Source organism: Apus apus, chromosome 10, assembly GCF_020740795.1.
Source record: "Apus apus isolate bApuApu2 chromosome 10, bApuApu2.pri.cur, whole genome shotgun sequence".
NCBI lineage: Eukaryota > Metazoa > Chordata > Aves > Apodiformes > Apodidae > Apus > Apus apus.
In genome coordinates, this window is record NC_067291.1 from 8,549,007 (window position 1) to 8,566,999 (window position 17,993).

General features: G+C 35.2%; 1 protein-coding gene across 1 annotated transcript in view; it reads left to right on the forward strand.

Annotated features, from left to right (window-relative positions):
- The first annotated feature begins 3,132 nt into the window (after window positions 1–3,132).
- Window positions 3,133–17,993, forward strand: part of WDR72 (WD repeat domain 72) — a 95,392-nt gene continuing 80,531 nt past the window's right edge. Inside the window, exons 1-10 of the mRNA XM_051628323.1 lie at window positions 3,133–3,285; window positions 4,384–4,490; window positions 7,521–7,599; window positions 10,379–10,553; window positions 11,078–11,154; window positions 11,991–12,110; window positions 13,864–14,009; window positions 14,369–14,465; window positions 17,076–17,217; window positions 17,681–17,926. Coding sequence (XP_051484283.1) covers window positions 3,133–3,285; window positions 4,384–4,490; window positions 7,521–7,599; window positions 10,379–10,553; window positions 11,078–11,154; window positions 11,991–12,110; window positions 13,864–14,009; window positions 14,369–14,465; window positions 17,076–17,217; window positions 17,681–17,926 — 1,342 coding nt within the window. The remainder of the gene's footprint in view (window positions 3,286–4,383; window positions 4,491–7,520; window positions 7,600–10,378; window positions 10,554–11,077; window positions 11,155–11,990; window positions 12,111–13,863; window positions 14,010–14,368; window positions 14,466–17,075; window positions 17,218–17,680; window positions 17,927–17,993) is intronic.

Here is a 17,993-nt window from a genome sequence, read left to right on the forward strand (position 1 = left end):
ATGAAGATAGCACTGTATCACTTCTGTATCTTTAGATTTTGTGCTTCAGGTATTTTTATAATAAACAATTTTGTAAATGCAAAATATTTTCTTATTTATTCCTCTTGGATGGTCTTGCTATATACTGTGGACAGTGGATGAATATGATTATTTTGTTTGGAAAAGTTTGCCTCTTTGCTGATTACCTGAGATAACACACAACATCTGTAATGAGAGTGTGACATTTACATCATAAAGCAGATTGGGAAAGTTGTGAAAGCAACTCATTTTTTAATATATAGACATTAAGAAAGAATATGTCTGAAAAAGCCAAAGAATAGACGAGAAAAGGGGAATGAGGTAGATTAGGAACACACAAATATTAGGAATTTGTTGTGAAAACCTACCAGGCTCTGCCGGAAATTTGCTGCCCGGCTTTGCTACAATGATGCATCTAAGGGGGTGTATGTGAGGGGAATTTATATTATTTTGTTTGGCCCTCAAGAATATTGAGGCCTGGGCACATAACATTTCTGCCTTTTTGTCCTATGCCTGCATTGATTGCCACATATTTGCTGGACTTTGAAACATCTAGTCTCCTATTGATAGTTTGGGATACACAGGAAACTTGAAATTTCAAGTATGCATACAAATTCAGAAAAGGTTTTTGACTGGGAAACTGTTATCTGTAGAGTGATATTTTGTTGTACAATGCCTTCTCCTTCTATAAATAAGCTATAAACTCCTATTTGGTAGCTCTTGTTGTGGGCTGTAGCTATGAGAAGGAGGATTCTGTCACAGCCACTGTTTTATTGTGTGAGATGTCTGAGATTAGATCTCTGGGAAGTTCAGTTCCTAGTTTTAAGAACCTTGATATATGTGAGAACTGGTGAATTCTGGATTGATTTAAAAATCAGGGTGTGCTTTTCTTGATAAATATGATTCTTATTACTGAAGTTTAATATTGTTTGGGATGCTTATACTGGAAAGCTTCCTTTATGCTTTTGAGCAAACTGGCATGTGAATGGAAGGACTGACAGGGAAGCTGCAGGCTTCAGTGGGGGCAAAAGAGAAGCCAGATTTTTCACTTCAAATCACTGAGCATATGTGCATACATGCTCCCAAGACCTAAGGACTATTCCATTCTAACTGGTAAGTTCCCAAGCTACCTGCCTTAGGGTTATAATTTTTTATCTTGAGAAAATGTAGCAAAGGGATGTGAGCCTGAGGTTAAGCAGTAATAATTTGGCAGTGATTGGAAACTCTGAGATGAGCCTAATAGAGAAGCTAACAAATATTTATTTTTCTCTTAAGGTCAGTAGAGGAGGCAGAGTCAAGATATGCTTGGAATTAGGGCTCTGTGGGGAAAGCATATGTTGAGTTATGATGGTGCTGTTTCTTTATGGTTTAATCTGACCTTTTCCATTCTACGCAGTTCATGACCAGTCCTAGTCAAAAAAGCCAATGATGAGGAAAAGCACTTGCATTAATATGTGCTTAGAAAGGCATTCAAGGTCAGACCTCCTGCTCTCTGGCTCCTTAAAGCTTTTGACTAGACTTTTAAATACCACACAGCTTCTGTAGAGTAAAAGGTGGTGTACTCAGCTTCCCAAATTAATATTTTTTCATTTACAAATGATCTAGAGTTGCTAAAGTAGTACAGCCAAAGTCCTTGAAGTGGTGCAAATTGAGGCAATGTTCCAGTTTAACAGACATTTGTAGTGTGGTTTCAGAGGGAAAAGCGTTAATACAACTAGATACAAGATGGTAGAGATCTGACAAGTTAGTGGTGGGATGAATTGGTATAGTTTTAACTAAGAATAAGGAATTTTTTTAAATTATTTTTTTTTACAGTCATGAAGGAGTTCTTTTTGGTAAAGAAGTTTACTAGCTTACAGCAGGGGGAAGTGAGGGCTAGGACCAAGGAACTTGATTTAAAGTTGAATTATGGGTTAATGCTGCAAATCAGACATGCTTGAGTGGGCAGAGCTGAAGGAATTTGACATGTGCTGATAAGCTACGTGTACCTCGGGTATGCCTTGGGCAATATTTGACTTTGTGGAAACAGTTTTTACCTTTTTTAAAGGAACAGTCAGATAAATATCTGTAGATTTTATATATATACAGAAGTTTGCTTTAGGTGCCATCAGCATCACTAAAAATATTTGATAAAGCTAACTGTTGTCAGATGAAACATGCATGTGTGCATGTGAGTATGCAGTGTTTCTAGGGAAGTCATGTTACTCTTAGAAGCAAAGCTTTCTTGCAGAATACTTCTCTTGTGCATCAAAATACCTTAATCCAAAAGAAAAGTTAAGAAGCAAAAGAAAAAAGTGAAGGACACTTATAATTAACATGTAAATTCATGTGCCTTTTGTTTTCCATTTCTTCTTCAGTTGTTATATAAAGGAAAAAGTACAAAATGTTTTTGTAACATTTCAGTCTAAATTAATTCTCTAATATAACCAATGTTTTTGTCCATTGTAGCAGCTGTTTATTTCATTACACTCATGGGGATCTAAAACGAGTTTGTGCAAATAGGTATCTACACATTAGAAAATTCAATCAATTTGTTTAGTTTTTAACTTCTGTTGACCATCTTTCAGTTCTCAGTTACTCGTCACTAGCTCAGCAGTAGATTTGCTAAGGATGTTGGTCTTGATTCTATGCCTCTTTTACAAGAAAATGCAATTTATGTCTTCATATTTAGTGCAGTACAAACCTGAATTCTGCTGCCTTAAGATGTTTACACTAATTGAGCATTCCAAAGGCACAAGTATAAATGATTACATGGTGATAACATAGACCCATCAGAGCTAAACCAGGATGTGTGGGGCAGCACACAACTCCTGTTGCTGATATTTCAGTCTTGTGATAGTGGTGGCCCCTGGTAGCTCTGGTCCTGTTTGATACTCCCTGGTTTTAAAATAGTGGCACATCACTGTCCTGCTGCATATTTAAGCTTTTAGTGGACAGATATCTTAATGAAATTATTAGTGTGATGTTGGCAACAGTTCTAAGTTGTTTCAATGCCTCATCAACTTTCTTGCAGTATTATTTTCAGTTGTTGATTAAATTGCCTTTTCTAATTTTTTTATTACGTTTTCTGGTACTTAAAATCATGATAACTTTTTCTGTTTTCAGGTGCTGACTATGAGGGCATCAGTACAGGCTGTGGCAGTGTGGGGGAAAATAGCTCCTTCTCACAGCATCACTGCTATTATGATTACAGATGACCAGCAGACTATAGTTACAGGAAGTCAAGAAGGACACATATGTCTCTGGGATCTTTCATCAGAATTAAAGGTTTGTGTCCACTCTGCTACAATTTGCCAAATAGATTGGAGTTTTATATTTTATTAACAACAAGATTATTCAGATTTGCACTTCCTTAGGTTAAGTGTTAAAAATAGTGTGATTTTTGTTATGGGAAACTCATGCAGCAAAAAGTGTTGAAATGCCTGTAAGATCAATCAGTTATTTGCAGAGTGGAAATTTTTTAATAGATTATTAGGACCTGTGGATTATCATTTGAGATTGTGTTCTGTGAGTAATGGCAGCAACTGAACATATACAAATATCACAAATCCTGTCTTCTATAGTGTTGTTTTTTTTCTTTTGTTTATTTTTTTGCTTCTGTTTTAAATTGAATAGTGTGACCTGTCTAAGGAAAAAAAAATACCTATTTATAAAACCAGAGATCTCTAACAGGTTAACAATCGAAAAATTTGTAGAAAGATGGAAGAAGTAAGATAAAGTATATATGCAGTATAACTAAGCTGCAAACCTCCTGGCATGTCGTTGCTATTGCTTTGACTATTTCACGTTTGTTTTCTTGAGAATGGAAAAGAGTCAAAGCAGTTCCAATTTTTGTTATGCATTCCTAAACTATGGTTCTGTTCTCTTTGGATTTGGCTGTCCCATTTGTGCTCAAATACAGCACAGCTTTAGTTTGCACTTTTATAGGGCTTTTTTTTTTTCTATTAATATCTTTGCATGCAGTGAAGCTAATCAAAGGAGTTACTTCCACATGTTGTATGAAACACATACTTAAGAGCTTTGCTACATCAGTTCCCCACTTTACCGCTTTTGCTGCATATCTAGGGTGAAGGCCAGAGATATTCTGCACATTGCCTGTTTTGTAACACTTGACACTCCATAAATTCTTCAGACAAAGCAATTTTCAGACTGCAATGGATACAAAGACTACTTGGTGCAAACTGCAAAATCCATCCACATCTTTGTACATTCCAGAAGCATGACTGAAGAACATAAGAATATAAAACAGATTGACACTTACTCTTTAATGAAAACATCTACAAGTTGTATTCTCTAGCTCTTAGACCTCCTTAGCTAATATCAAAAATCTTATGTTAAAGTTAAATAATTGTATTATTCTCCTAGATTTCATCTAAAGAAATTCTCCTTGGTCATACTGCTTCTGTAACTTGTCTGGCAAAAGCAAGAGAGTTTGAGAAACAGCCATATGTAGTAAGTGCTACTGAAAATGGGTAGGTAACTGAATATTCCATTATTCATTTCTGAAATTGTGAAATATAAAGCAGATGTAGGTCAGATTCTGCATTTGGCAGAAGGCTTTTAATCCAATTCTTCCATGATATGAAAAAGATAAGTTATTTAGGACAATGACTGTATTGCTTATATACAATAGTCTAAGAGCTCATCTCTTGGACAACAAGAAGGGCTTGGAAAATTTGAAGATCCAGTTAGTCAGGAGAACAAAATCTTCAGAGGGATAGCTAAGCCCCATTCAAAGGGAGAGTAATGGGCTATTGCAGGGAACTGGCAGATTCAGAAGTGCTTTGATATCATGGTGCTTTTTTTCTGTCCCTTCCTGAACTCAGTCTTGAGAATTGAGTGGGTACAAAAGGCAAATGTGCTCTGATCCAGGTTATGCTTGCTCAGTGAAAACATATGGAAGCACAGAAAAGACTTCCCTTGAAAAAAAGGCATCTGTGTTCTGTGTCTTTGTTTAAATCTGACTTGCTATTTTGTAGAACATCTTTTTTGAGACTCCTGATCTTGCAGCTTTTCTCCTATGCATTTGTTGGGACTTGGCCCATCACTTGAGTCAAACTAATTTCTGCAGTACTCCTAGGTCAGCATTTAATTTTTTTTTTTCTCTTTGACTGTTTAATTATCTTTTCAGCTGGGATCTGAAGCACATCTGGTCAGGGCTTCAGCAGTTGAAAGTAGTTAGGACTAGCTTTTTACTTCCTGAGGGACTTTTTTTTAAACAATTTTGATTTGCTTCTTAATTGTATTCTTCTCTCATTTTGGGTTCATCTCTTCCAAGTAACAGGGCAGCTCTGTTAAAACCTCCCTGAATTAAGAGTTCCTGTCAATTGCCCTTTTTCAGGCTACATCTTCCAGTACCTTAAAGCTACTGCACTACTCCCTCACTGAGGAGCTTGTTTATTTTTTTGAGCTGCTAGGATCTCTGATTCTCTCACTCTGTCATGAATATAGAAGAGGATACCTTGAACCAACTGGTTCAGGCTTCTTAATCTTCAAAGGTTAGACTGCCCCACTGGACAGATAGAGGTAAACAGTTCTGTCTGTTCTGTGAAGAAAAGAGGGTGAGAAGTCTGCAGAACTAGTTTTGCATTGACCTCCTACAATTCTGCTCAAGGTTTCATAGGTGAAACTATTTTTTATCTTATTTATGAAGTTCTGTTAGTACAGTACTGTTTCCAGATCATACTGGGGTAAATGATACTGTGATTCCAAAAAGTTGGGATGAAAAGCATTAAGAAACAAATGAGTTTTTTGGTATAGATATGCCGTACAGAGAGACGTTCGTATCCTAGAGGTTCTGCCCATGAAGGGATTATAGAGCATGCTTGGAATGTATAGGTAGGACTGAATGGTTGTTGGGCCCTTTAAATGTTCTCTTTTACCAAATTACTGCTGACTTCTCATCTGTGTTATATAAGGGCAAAGCATCCATCACTTATCCCTGGAAGGCTGCAACATAGAGATGAGATAATTACAAATAGGAAGCTTCATCTTCAGCAGGTGCAGGGTTTGTTGAACCGCATTTTCTTGCTTGTGAATCATTGAATTCTGCCATTTTCAAGCTTTCATCTCCTTGTGTTGAGGGTGGAGGAAATTTTGTGGAAGATGATGATACTCTCCCCCTATCCCGCTTCAGAATCCCTTAAATGTTTGTATAACTGACTTATCCCAGAAGGATGAGTATTGAACAGTATTTATGAACTTTTTATACGGAAATCTATGTATTAATACATAATGATTTGGAACTTTTCCTTGTCCTGCGCATGCGTATAGCAGATGATGTAGGACAGTTTTATCAACATGCAGTATCACTTGCTCCTTGTTAGTAAATACAGTAATTTAAGTGCAGCACGCAGAAGCTGAAGTTACATTCTGGTCTCATTTGTGTGTTTGCATGTGTGTATCAACTCTACTGCTTTAGCTATATTACTGTAATTATTATTCTGATACGAAGAAGGAGAAATACACTGCCTTGAAATGTTTAGCAGCAAAAGGGCTTTGTTTATGTTACGATTTTTGAATAATACTAATACTGAACTTCAGATATATAAATTTCATTGCTCTTGCTTAGCTGAAAAATATAAATAAGTAATATGTTTAGATTATAATAAAATGTGAAATTGTGTAGATTAAAAGGGGAACCACTAAGTAGTATTTCTGAAATATGAAAATAATTTTTGCAATGTGTTTTGTCTCTTACAGAAAATTACTTAGAATGTGATTTCAGAAATAATGACTTTTTCAACTGTAGAAATAATGCTTTCTCTTCAAAGAAAATGTAAAAGCATCAAAATTTAACATTCAGTTGCAGAGCTATGACAACGTTCCTCATATAACCTCATTTCCAACATCTAAATTGATGGTGTTTCATGTGTGGTCTAGTCCCATAGCACGTTGAGTAATTTCTAGATTTGGACAACTAGCTAACAGGTTTTTCTTAAACATTAAGCTTGTTTGGAATAAAGCGTAGCTACGGTGTTGCATAGATATTTACGTTAAGAAGCAAGTGCTGAATCAGTAACACATTTCAGGAATAGCCTCATGGTGGCACTGTTTCTTCTTAACAGAAGTTGCCGTTCCTCTCAAGAACTGACGTCTGGTGCGGCAGAAGATGTATTATGTTTCTCCAAACGTGTGGTTTAAGTTCAGTGAAATGAATCATTTTCAGGAGGATGTAGTTCCAACGACAGATAGTTACAGTGATGTGTTGATGAGCTGTAATGGCAGTATACCCACAATTTGTTGTAGATCAGAGTTGGCCTGAAAGTCAGGTTTGCTGCAAGGCAGCAGGGTGTAATTACCAAAACAAAAAGAAACAGATAGTGCATGTCATCCCCTGCTAATGACCACAACACTTTCTTACCCAGTAATCTGTAACAAAAGGCTACGTAAACGACCAGACTGCACTTAAGTACAGCACTAAAGAAAAACTTGGTGGCACAAAATTATTCCAGCCAATTGAGTGGCAATGACAGAGAATAATATAAAGTTATCTTTGGCAGGGAGATGTGTGTTTGGAATGTCACTAGTGGACAGTGCATTGAGAACGCAAGGCTTCCCTATAGGCATACAGCAATCTATGTAAGTATAGCAACTTTTCATGGCATATGTTTGTTCATTAGAGAGGAGATTTGCTGTATTAACATGTTATTCTTCAGAAACATACAATTTTAGATGTCTAGCTCACAACATATCTAATAGAAGAGAACCCAAACTGTTGCAATATAAGTAGTTTTATATCTTTTTTTCTTTTTTTGACTTTTAAGAAAAAGTACTGAGACATTTATGTTTCTCTGAACTTAATGAAATGAAGCTGATTGTATTTTTTTAAACTGCAAATGTCTGGAATGCAGTATCAATGAAGTTACTGTAAAGTCTGGGCACCATGTAGCTGTATCAGTCTTTATTCTGTTAAAATTGTGTGGAAACTTCAAGTTTAATGTTGGCTTTTTTGATGACACGTTTTAGAAGTACAAATGATCTAGCCAAACATTGTGAAGCAGTCTGCTAAAAGACGCATTTTAAATGTTTGAAAGGTTTAGGTGCCTAACTGCTGACCTCCAAATGACTTCTGCCCCACTTCCAAAAATATATTTTCATTCATCACCGAACTTGGGACACATCACTTATTTTCAAAAGCCAAATGGCTTTATATATTACTTCATATCATTTCAAGTGTCTGTTCTGATGTCTATCCAGGTACACTAAGTATCTAGATTTTGGAGTGTGAGGGTGTGTTTGAAATACATATATGTATATGATGGAGGAATTCAGAATCCAAATGTTTGAAAGCTTCCAGAAGAAACATTATTTTTTCATGACACTGTTTTGGTTGAAGTGATGAATTTGCACACAGTTGCTAATCATGAAGGGAAGAGAAAAAGCTTGGATAAATTGCCAAATAAAAATGACAGAAGAATAACTTCTTAATAATATGTTTGTACATGTGTATGTGCATATACACATAAAAAAGCATATAATAAGTTATTCTTTTGTCATTTTTATTTGTGTATGCTTAAGGCATATATATTTTCACATATGTATATACACACTACAATGCCTTGTTTAAAATATAATAGAGGTGTAGTATGATCTTCTTTGTACTGTTGCTCAATTAGATTTAGATTAGAGGAGTTATGCAAAGAAATAGGCAGATCTGCCTTCTGGAGATCAGAGGTGGAATCTTCATTCTTAGCCTTCAAGTAGAAGCAGCCAATAATTTTAGAAACTTGTTCCTTCTCTATTAGGAGAAGTGAGCTCAGTCTAATTTTCTCTAGGTAATGATTTTTGTCCTGTAACTTGGGCAAGATGACTTAAAGGGAAACAGGAACATGTAACAGGAAAACTTAGGACAAAGAGTAGATGTTGCTAGGAGGGGAAGTTATTCTTAAAATGCAATCTTCAGATATTTATAAAAAATTGATTTAAATTGTTGTGAGGTTATTTTGGGGCCTTTTGTTGTGGTTTTGTTTTGTTGTAGGTTTTGTTGTTGTTGTTCCATTGGGAATGATTGCTTATGGTGTAATAGTGCTTGACAGAGTGTAATTTCCTACAGAATGTTATTGTCTGGGAGGCTTACTGCACACTGTTTTTGATAGCATCACCATTTTAAAATTGTTGCTTTATTTTTAGTAAAGGTTTTAGTAGGTTTTTCATTAAGCTACTGACCTATCTGGTCCAATAGGTTCCTTTTGTTCAGCATAGATGATTCAGCTATAAATGGCAGATGTCAAGCAGTGCAAACTGAATATTTGCCATTTGAAATTAAGTTTAACACCAGGGTCAACTCTTAACTGTTTGTGGATCTTATCAAGTGTGGGATTTTCTCAGAGGACTGACTATACAAATCTTCCAGTTCACGCTTAATTTAAGAGTAACAGTAATTACAAGTGGTTCCTACTGCTAAGCATTTCTGCCTCTGATATTTCATATTATCTGTATTAATACTTAACCTGTTTGCAGTTTTTTATACTTCTTTTGTTTACAGGCTTCAGGTACTTAACTGATAGACCAAAATTAATTGTCTAAGCAAAACTGAATGTACAAAGAGCCTGTAGTAAATAAGGCACAATTTTATGGATCTGTCAGTTATTTTCCTCTATGTGATTGTTACCTTTAAGGATAGTATTTACTTGTAAATTCCATTTGAGGTAGCTGCTTATGCATTTATAGAAATCCATGTGTATGATTATGGATAGATAGTAGAAGAAATACAGATGTCCTTGCACATATAAAACACCTAGCAAAAAAGAAATCTTCATAGTCACTCTACACCTCTGTCATCTCTGCTCCTTAGTACTTTCCTATGTGTCTTTTTATTTTCTTTAAGTCATTATTGAGAAAGAATTAATCTTCTGAACATTAGAGCATTTAGTGTCATAATGAGGAATATCTCATGAAGTAGAAATTATTCCTGGAAAATAAAGGATAATTTCACTATGAATCTTCTGCATCTCCACCTGACTTTTTTTTCATTTTTATGTACCTCTTGAAAGCTGAAGTTGATCAAATGTTTGGAGAGAGATTAGGCCTCAGAGAAACAAGTCACAGACTGTTTAGTGATTTATAATGAAAATTAACACCTTGATTGCTTAAAAAAAATTTCCAGTATTTAGGCACAGAAGATCCTGTTTTCAGTGCTGAGCACTTCTTGACTAGTCTGTATGCCTATATGAAATGGTTTGAAATGCTTGTGTCACTAGCAAAGCTGTGTATGATCTCACATGTGCATTAGATTTTTCTTTTTTAGTAATGCTGCAAGTGTAGATTACAATTCCAAGTATGACATGATTAATGGGGAAAATATACATGCATGATTGTGTAGCTCTCTATGCTGATTTCCTTCTTTCTGTTTGTACAGTATTACCATTGCTCCTTCCGAATGACAGGTGAAGGATGGCTGCTTTGCTGTGGAGAATATCAAGATGTTCTTATTATTGATGCAAAGACTTTAGGTGTTCTTCACACGTTATCGTCATCCCAGTCTTCTGATTGGATAAATTGTATGTGTATTGTACACTCTGCAAGAATTCAAGGTACACATTGTAGGTGTGTTTATGTAGGCCAATTAAATTGTTATAAAATATCTCTGTATTGATAGTACCGTCCTACTAGATGTGATCTGTTTGTTTTGCACAGCTGTTATATACAAGATGTTGTCAATGGAATATTAAAACTTAAGAAGGAGTTTTTAATATTCCAAATATTGGTCATGGTTAATACATTTCTTAGAGAAAAACAAGCAGGCTCTACACTGGTTATAAGCAACTAATTTCTTGGATATAAGTACAAATTATTTTGTAGTATCAGGGAAATGAAGAACAGACCCACTATTCTATGCCTTCTATTGAAATATATCTGGTTGGATAAAATAAGTTTTTGCTTTCCTATTTTTTATTTACAAAATCAGGGGATTTTTTGTGCAAAATTAATATTTCCTACAGAACCCTTGTTGTAGTGCTGTATAGAACACCAGTGTCTGTGCTAAGGTTCTCTTTTGGTGTTAGGCACTGTTTGAACTTGGTTTCAATTTTACTGTCTCACTGTTAACTTTTCACAGAAGACTCATTGGTTGCAGTGTCTGTAACTGGAGTTCTGAAAGTGTGGGACTTATCTTCATCTTTGAATAGCATACAGGTCAGTCTGAGGTGTGGAACAGCAGTTTGAACAATAACATGAACATAGTAATATTATCATGTGAAGGATATAATGAAGAGGAACACGAGTAAATCAGTCTTCTGGATATGTACTAAACAGAATTGATTTATTTTGTCACAAAATTCTGAAAACACACCCTCATATAGCTATTTAAAATTAGTTGGGCCACTGGACAGCTCTTGCCTTGACAACTGCAATGTCTTTTGCCCAGGCTTCATGTCTTTTCATATTCCATGATGCTGAAGTTGTAATGCTTTCCTTCTGTCCTGGTTATTTTTACTCCATTCATTGAACTCCTTCGTTCCTTCCTTTAAAATCAAGGCTCCTAAAAATAATCCTTTGTACTCCTTTTTACTTTGAAATGGTACATAGAAAAGACTCTTGCTCTGCCAAACACCATATTTCTCCATTGTCAAATTTGCTTGTTCTGTTCACTTGTCTGTGTTAATCTTCATTAACCATTCTGAATCTGATACTGTCAGTTTATAGGTTGTTGTAGCTGGTTTTGACTGAAGAATGCTTAGCAGATATTCATTACAGCAGATGCTATCTATGACCTGCCTTTAGTCCTTCTCCATATTCATTATCACTTCTTCTTCAATTGAGATCAAAGTCTGAGCCATGCTGAATGTCTTCTGTTTACATGGTACTTGTGAACCCTGCTGTCTTCCTGTCTCAGTCTTAATTAAGAATTATATGTTGCTTTGCATTTTGACAAGTGTATGTTAATAATTTTCAGAGGCTTGTTTTTATCCTAAAAGTAAAAGCTCAGAAGTATAGAATGAATCTTATGACTTTTTTCCTCTGCTGTAAAGGAGAGAGAAAGTGTGTACGAGAGAGAATCGAAATCTCTGGACTGTGTAAACTGTCAAGCAGTACGGTTTTGTACTTACACAGAAAGGCTCCTTCTAGTTGTGTCTTCCACATGCTGGCAGGTATATTATTAAGCATTATACTTTCTTTTTAATTTTGTTAATTTTGAAAATACAATGTGATTTTTATGTGAAGATGCTTTTTTCTCCTCAGCTTAAATAAAGTGTTCACTAATGATTAGGTAGAATAGGGGCTGTATTCTTTATCTGTGTATCTTAATTGCCTGTCTGGGATTTATTTTTTATTAGTATTTTTATTAATGGATTTTTATTTTAAAAGTTTAACATAAAATTGTGTAGAAAGGGAATTACTTTATTAGTCAATTTTAGAGCACTGGGTGCATTATAGTCTCCTCTAAAGTGCATTTCAGAAGGGACACAAAGATGCACAAAACCTGTTTAAGTATGACAGAAATAATCAGTTGGCAAGCCCTCAGCAGCCAGGGGCCTTTGTTCTATCAGGACCAATAGCCTGAGTTCCACTAATAGAAGCCTGCAAAGCTAAAGGCCCCAGAATATATAACTTTTTTGGTAGCTGTAAGAAAATGAATACATCTTGTAGATACTGAAACTGTTATTAGTTTATTTAAATCTTAGTTAAACTGAACTTTATTGTAAAAATTCTGTAGTTGTTTTTCCCATTGCTATGACATTACTTTTAAATTAGTCTTAGGCTATTAGTACAACATATGTACCTGATCCAAACACCACTCCTGTTAGGGGGTGGGAAGTAGATACTTTACATACAGCCCAGTCAACTTTGAATAATAAAGTTGTAGGGTATCCTTGAGACTGCTCTTGGGCTATTAAAAAAAGTCATGTGCATTGTTTTCTATTACTTTCATAATGTTTTCCCACAAGAGATGGAAGTTTGCAGCAATATCTTCATTATGCGTTTGAATGCTTATATTTTACTGCTTAAAGTAGTCTTATAGACATGTAAGTCATGTTGGATTTTCAAGCTTTGTTTCAATTAATATGTAAATTGAAAATAAATGATGATGAATAAACTGCTTAATTAGAAATGTATGTGATGTCTAGCATAGGAGAGATTCACATGTATGTTTAGAGGCCATGTGTGGCTCCCTAACCCACTTGATAGCAATGAAAATATAGAGCAAATCCTTAATGAATAGAGATTAACTATGAATAATTTGTAGAAATTCTCATTCTGAAATATATTTGCTCACCCTGCTGGAGTAAATTATAAAAATCTGACTCTCTCCAAAAGGCCACTAGGAATGTGAGCAAGCAGGCAGTACCCTGGATTGTCCTAATCATCTCCTGTTTCAGATAAAATGGGAAGGTCAGAGGAAGCAACAAGTCATACCACTTTTTATAAGCTCTAGAAATGAGAGAAGAATTTTTGCAGGCAAAGGGGATAACTGCTTTGTTGAGGTATATGCTGTGATTACACAAGCAAATAATCTTTGAAAGAATGCAGACAGAAGAGTTTTTAGCTTCTATCCAAGTCTTCAATGTTGTATTTCTGTGCTGAATTCACTACCTACCTCTTTATAAGAAATTAATAGTCCAATAAATATTAATAATGAATGCAAGGCAAAACAAAGTAAATCCCATCTAGAATCCCCTAATATAACAGAAGGCTCTAATACTGCTTTTTTTATTGTCAGTTTCTTCAAAATAGGTAGTTTGATTGCACTAGTTTGATAGTATGAAAACTGCTTTGACTTTAAAAGAGGTAGTCAAACTACAAAGACTCAAGCTCATGTTCTGCTTATTGATCCATGGCACAAAGCAAGCTTGAATTAAAATTAATGCAACAATACAGTTTTTCTTGTTTTTCTGATCTTAGGTCTATGATTATTGTGATTTCTCTTTGCTTTGTATGGAGTTCTGTAAAAGTGGTCAGTGCTTTGCTGGTGGAGAAGTACTAGCAGCTTACAGACTTATCATCTGGACAGAAGATGGTCACAGTTACATCTACCAGCTGCTTAACAGGTGGGCTCAGATGGGAAATTCACACAAAAAGTTCAGGTACAGGATGAACTTTGGGAGGTTTATTATGGAAAATCTCTGCATGTTGCAAATGATCAAAAACCAGAACAAAACCACTTTGGCACTCAAAGATTTACCCCGAGTTTGACAGCCTTCAGTCTTTGTTTGACACAGCAGGAGACCCAGGAATAAGATTAGCCATGTAGAACTTTGGCAGCTGGTGCTGTGATTTCAGAAAGTCACTCGTAATTACTTATTCAGCAACTTCTAATTGAACTTGTGAATCTTGGATGTTACTGTTCTGCTTTCCAAAAAATGACTGTCTAAAGCTTTTAATATTGTTTTTTTCTCAAATTATGCAGTGGGCTTTCTAAAAGCATGTATCCTGCTGAAGGGAAGGTGCTGAAAGAAACTGTTTATCCTCATTTACTCTGCTTTACTGATGTGAAGGAAAATAAGGTAAACTCATAAAAATTTACAGTGAGCTTTAAATGTTCATTTTTTATTTGTTCGCAATTAGCTGAATGGTCTCTAAAAAACTGTTGAGTTCATCAACAAATTTAATTGTTTTATGAAAACAATAAATAAGACTTATTCCTTCATTTTAAAATTTCTACTTACAAACTTGAAGATGCTCATTGCATGTATTTGTCTTAAATTTTGGCAATATTTACTTTTTTCATAGGGGAAAAAAATCCTGTATTTTCAGCTATAGTTAGCCTAATTTAAAGTTTGTTCCTACTTTTGTCAAAAAAGGAAAGCTTTTTTAACTTAAAGGTGGTCTAAAATAGTTACAGAAGCTTTTACATTCAAATCTGTAAAAAAAACCCAATTCTCTCCAGAATCATGGTCTCTGCTTGAAGAAGCATCTATGGTTAAGAAAAGAGGAAGTTAAATAAAGTAGGTGACCTATGCTTAGACTATGTCCCACCAATTTCAAGTTTAGAAGTTACTGCTTAGACAAGTATCTCAAGTGGATCAGCTGTTTTGGCAAATGTGAACTCACATTTTGAGGAATGCTTTGACCACAAAGAAATAAATAAGGAAAAACAATTGATGTAAAGAGTAGAAAACAGATTAGAATAGGGAAGTGGGAAAAAAAAAAATTAAAATCTGCGTCAAGTGTTCTTACTTGGCAAAGATAGAACAAAAAATAAAAATTAAAAAAAAAGTGTAGCTTTGATTCTGGTTTTGTTGCTGAATTTTTCTCCTTGCTAATACTATTAATGAAATTGTAATTGTTGAAAAAGGTGGATTTAATTCCTGCTTGCAAGTGCATTAGATTTTTTGTTTATTTGCATGAGAATTGAAGGTCTTTAAACAGTTCCTGAAGATATGCAAAGGAGACAGGTATTTTATTTGTAGCTGACTAGAAATACTGTCAAATATATACATACATGAGGCTTTATAGTTCTCTTTGTTGGCAACTGTAGGCTCTTAGAAAGCATCTTTGTTGCATATCCTTGCAAGGCCTGACAGATTTGATTTTCAGTTGAAGGGCAATAACACAAACCATGTAGCTTTTCCCCCAAATGCTGTGATCTAAAACCAGATAGGCTAACTGCTGAAGGATGCCAAAAGGTCAGATATGGGAGAAAAAAAATGTCCAAACCACAGGGTTTAGCAAATAATAGGGTTACAGTGGTGATAGCAAGCTCATATATGATTCCCAAAAAAAGTATATATTTTAAAAATAATGTACCCTGACCTTTTCTAATATTTACGTTATTACCTGAAAATTTTTATAGCAGATTTGAGAGACAACAAAACTGCATATGTGATGATCTGTTTTGGTCTGCATTTGTAAATTACAAACTGAACCACATGACAGTACAGTTGCTTATTGTGCAATTTACTCCCAAACTTCAATGTTGTAAATAAAACATATACAGGGTAAGGGGATGTTATTAAAATATCTTGAAGGAGCAAACAAAGAATCTGTGTCTGCAAGATGAAAGTAAAGGTGATGGTGTGGAACAAAACAGTTTGTGCTGATGACCTTTCATCCACAGAATCTACAGTACAGGGTGTGCTTTTGTTTTTTTCAGTGTAAAGGGTTTTGTTGTGCTCCTGCACATGTCTGCCCATTTACTTTCACAAAAAAATCTTCATTTGGTGCTCCAAGACACAACACAAACATAAGCATCCACTTCTGAAGTACATGCCTGGTGTATGTAAACTCAAACATACCTGAACTTTCCTAATTTTCTTGACATTTGTGAGGACCTTGAGCAAATAGAAGCTTCCCCTTAGACAATGTAATGATTTATTTTTTTTTCTCTGCTTGGATACATGAGAATGAAACTTACATAACAAATGAACAAGGATGTTCTTGACAAGTCGTCAGTAGATTATCTCAGTTTGGGTGTTACTGAATTAGTGATATAGAACTACATGTAGCATTATACCTACAGGGAAAGAAAACCTATAGACTTTAGGTCTTTATGGGAGAATAAAATAATGATGCTTGTCTGAGATAAATACACTGGAATAAGTCTGGCCATTACTAAACAAAGCTAGGTAGATGTCATTAAGTCTGTTTGTTATGCCTCTGTATTATCTAACATTTTCCAGGTCACTGAATGTTGGTGTTACGGACTGTTACCTGTCTATGTAAAAGCATAGTTCTTACCTTTATTTGTAGCAATTTAAACTGTCATAATTGAAGTTTTACTGAATTTGTTTTTATGTGAAGATTCAGTGTTTCGCTGCACTCTTTTTTTTCAGCCTGATCTTGGTACTTAGGCTACCATTTTTTTATATGCTGGTGATGCTATTGATAGACAGATGCTATTTAGAGACAGTAAGCCTAGGGAGCCCTCCCATTCCACTTTTTGTTTGGGAAGTAGACTTGGCCAAGGAGACTGGCAAAGTGGAGGTGATGTCGAAGGGCCTTGTGCCAGGCAGAGTAGACCTTGTGTGAGAAGGACTTAGTGACAGATACAATATTATTTGGTTTTTATTTCTATAGCTTTTGCTGTACAAAACCTTTGAATTTGCAATTAATTACTACATTATTTTGTCAACCTTTTTTGTATCAGCGTATTGATTTACTGTTACTTTTGGCAGAGTTTTCCTTTTGTTATGGGCTTCATGAATGAAAGAAAGGAGCCTTTCTATAAGGTTCTTTTTTCTGGTGAAGCTTCAGGAAGGATCACCTTGTGGCATATTCCTGATGTCCCTGTGTCAACACTTGATGGTTCACCAAAAGGTCTGGTGATTCTGTGCTCTTGATACAGTCTCTTTAATGATATCTTTAAGTCACTTTTAATGAAAACTTAAATTCTTATAAAAATATTTTCACATTAGAAAGTGATGTTCATTCATTCACTGTGTGATGATCACCTGTAGTTTGAAGGAGCAAGACACTAACAAAGATGAGTATCTAGAAATTCTTCTTGGGGCTAACAAATAAGTGTTCCTATTTCCTTACCATCTTCCCATAATTGCAAATGGTCCTGTTTATGGTTGTTCACAGGGAGGTATAAAAGGAAGGACTGAGTGAGATGTTACCTAGTGTTGGAATAGCAACTGCTGCCTTTCAGTTGCCAGGAAGTAGCAAGTTGGGGGGAAGTTATGATTAGATGAAAATGTATGTTTTGTTGTGTTTGTATTTTTACTTTGTTTTGAATTAAAAAATAATAAAATTCCTAACTCTTTTCCTCACCTTCTAGAGATCCCAATTACAGCAAAATGGGCTCTTCAGGATGATTTTGATAAACACCATTCAATGTCAGAGGGAATTATTGATCATCTTTGTGCATTTAAAGATGGAATTGAAAGTGCAGCTGTTAGTTCTTCTGTATACATACCCAGTCTTGATAAGCTTGTGTGTGGATGTGAAAATGGGAAAATTTTTGTAACTTTAGGTTTAAAAACTGCAAGAGCAAGACTTCTAGAAAACATAACTTTGCTGAAAGGTAGGTATTAACAACGTTGCCTAAATTCATCTCAGTCAAGCACAGGAGACTGCATACATAAGCAGTG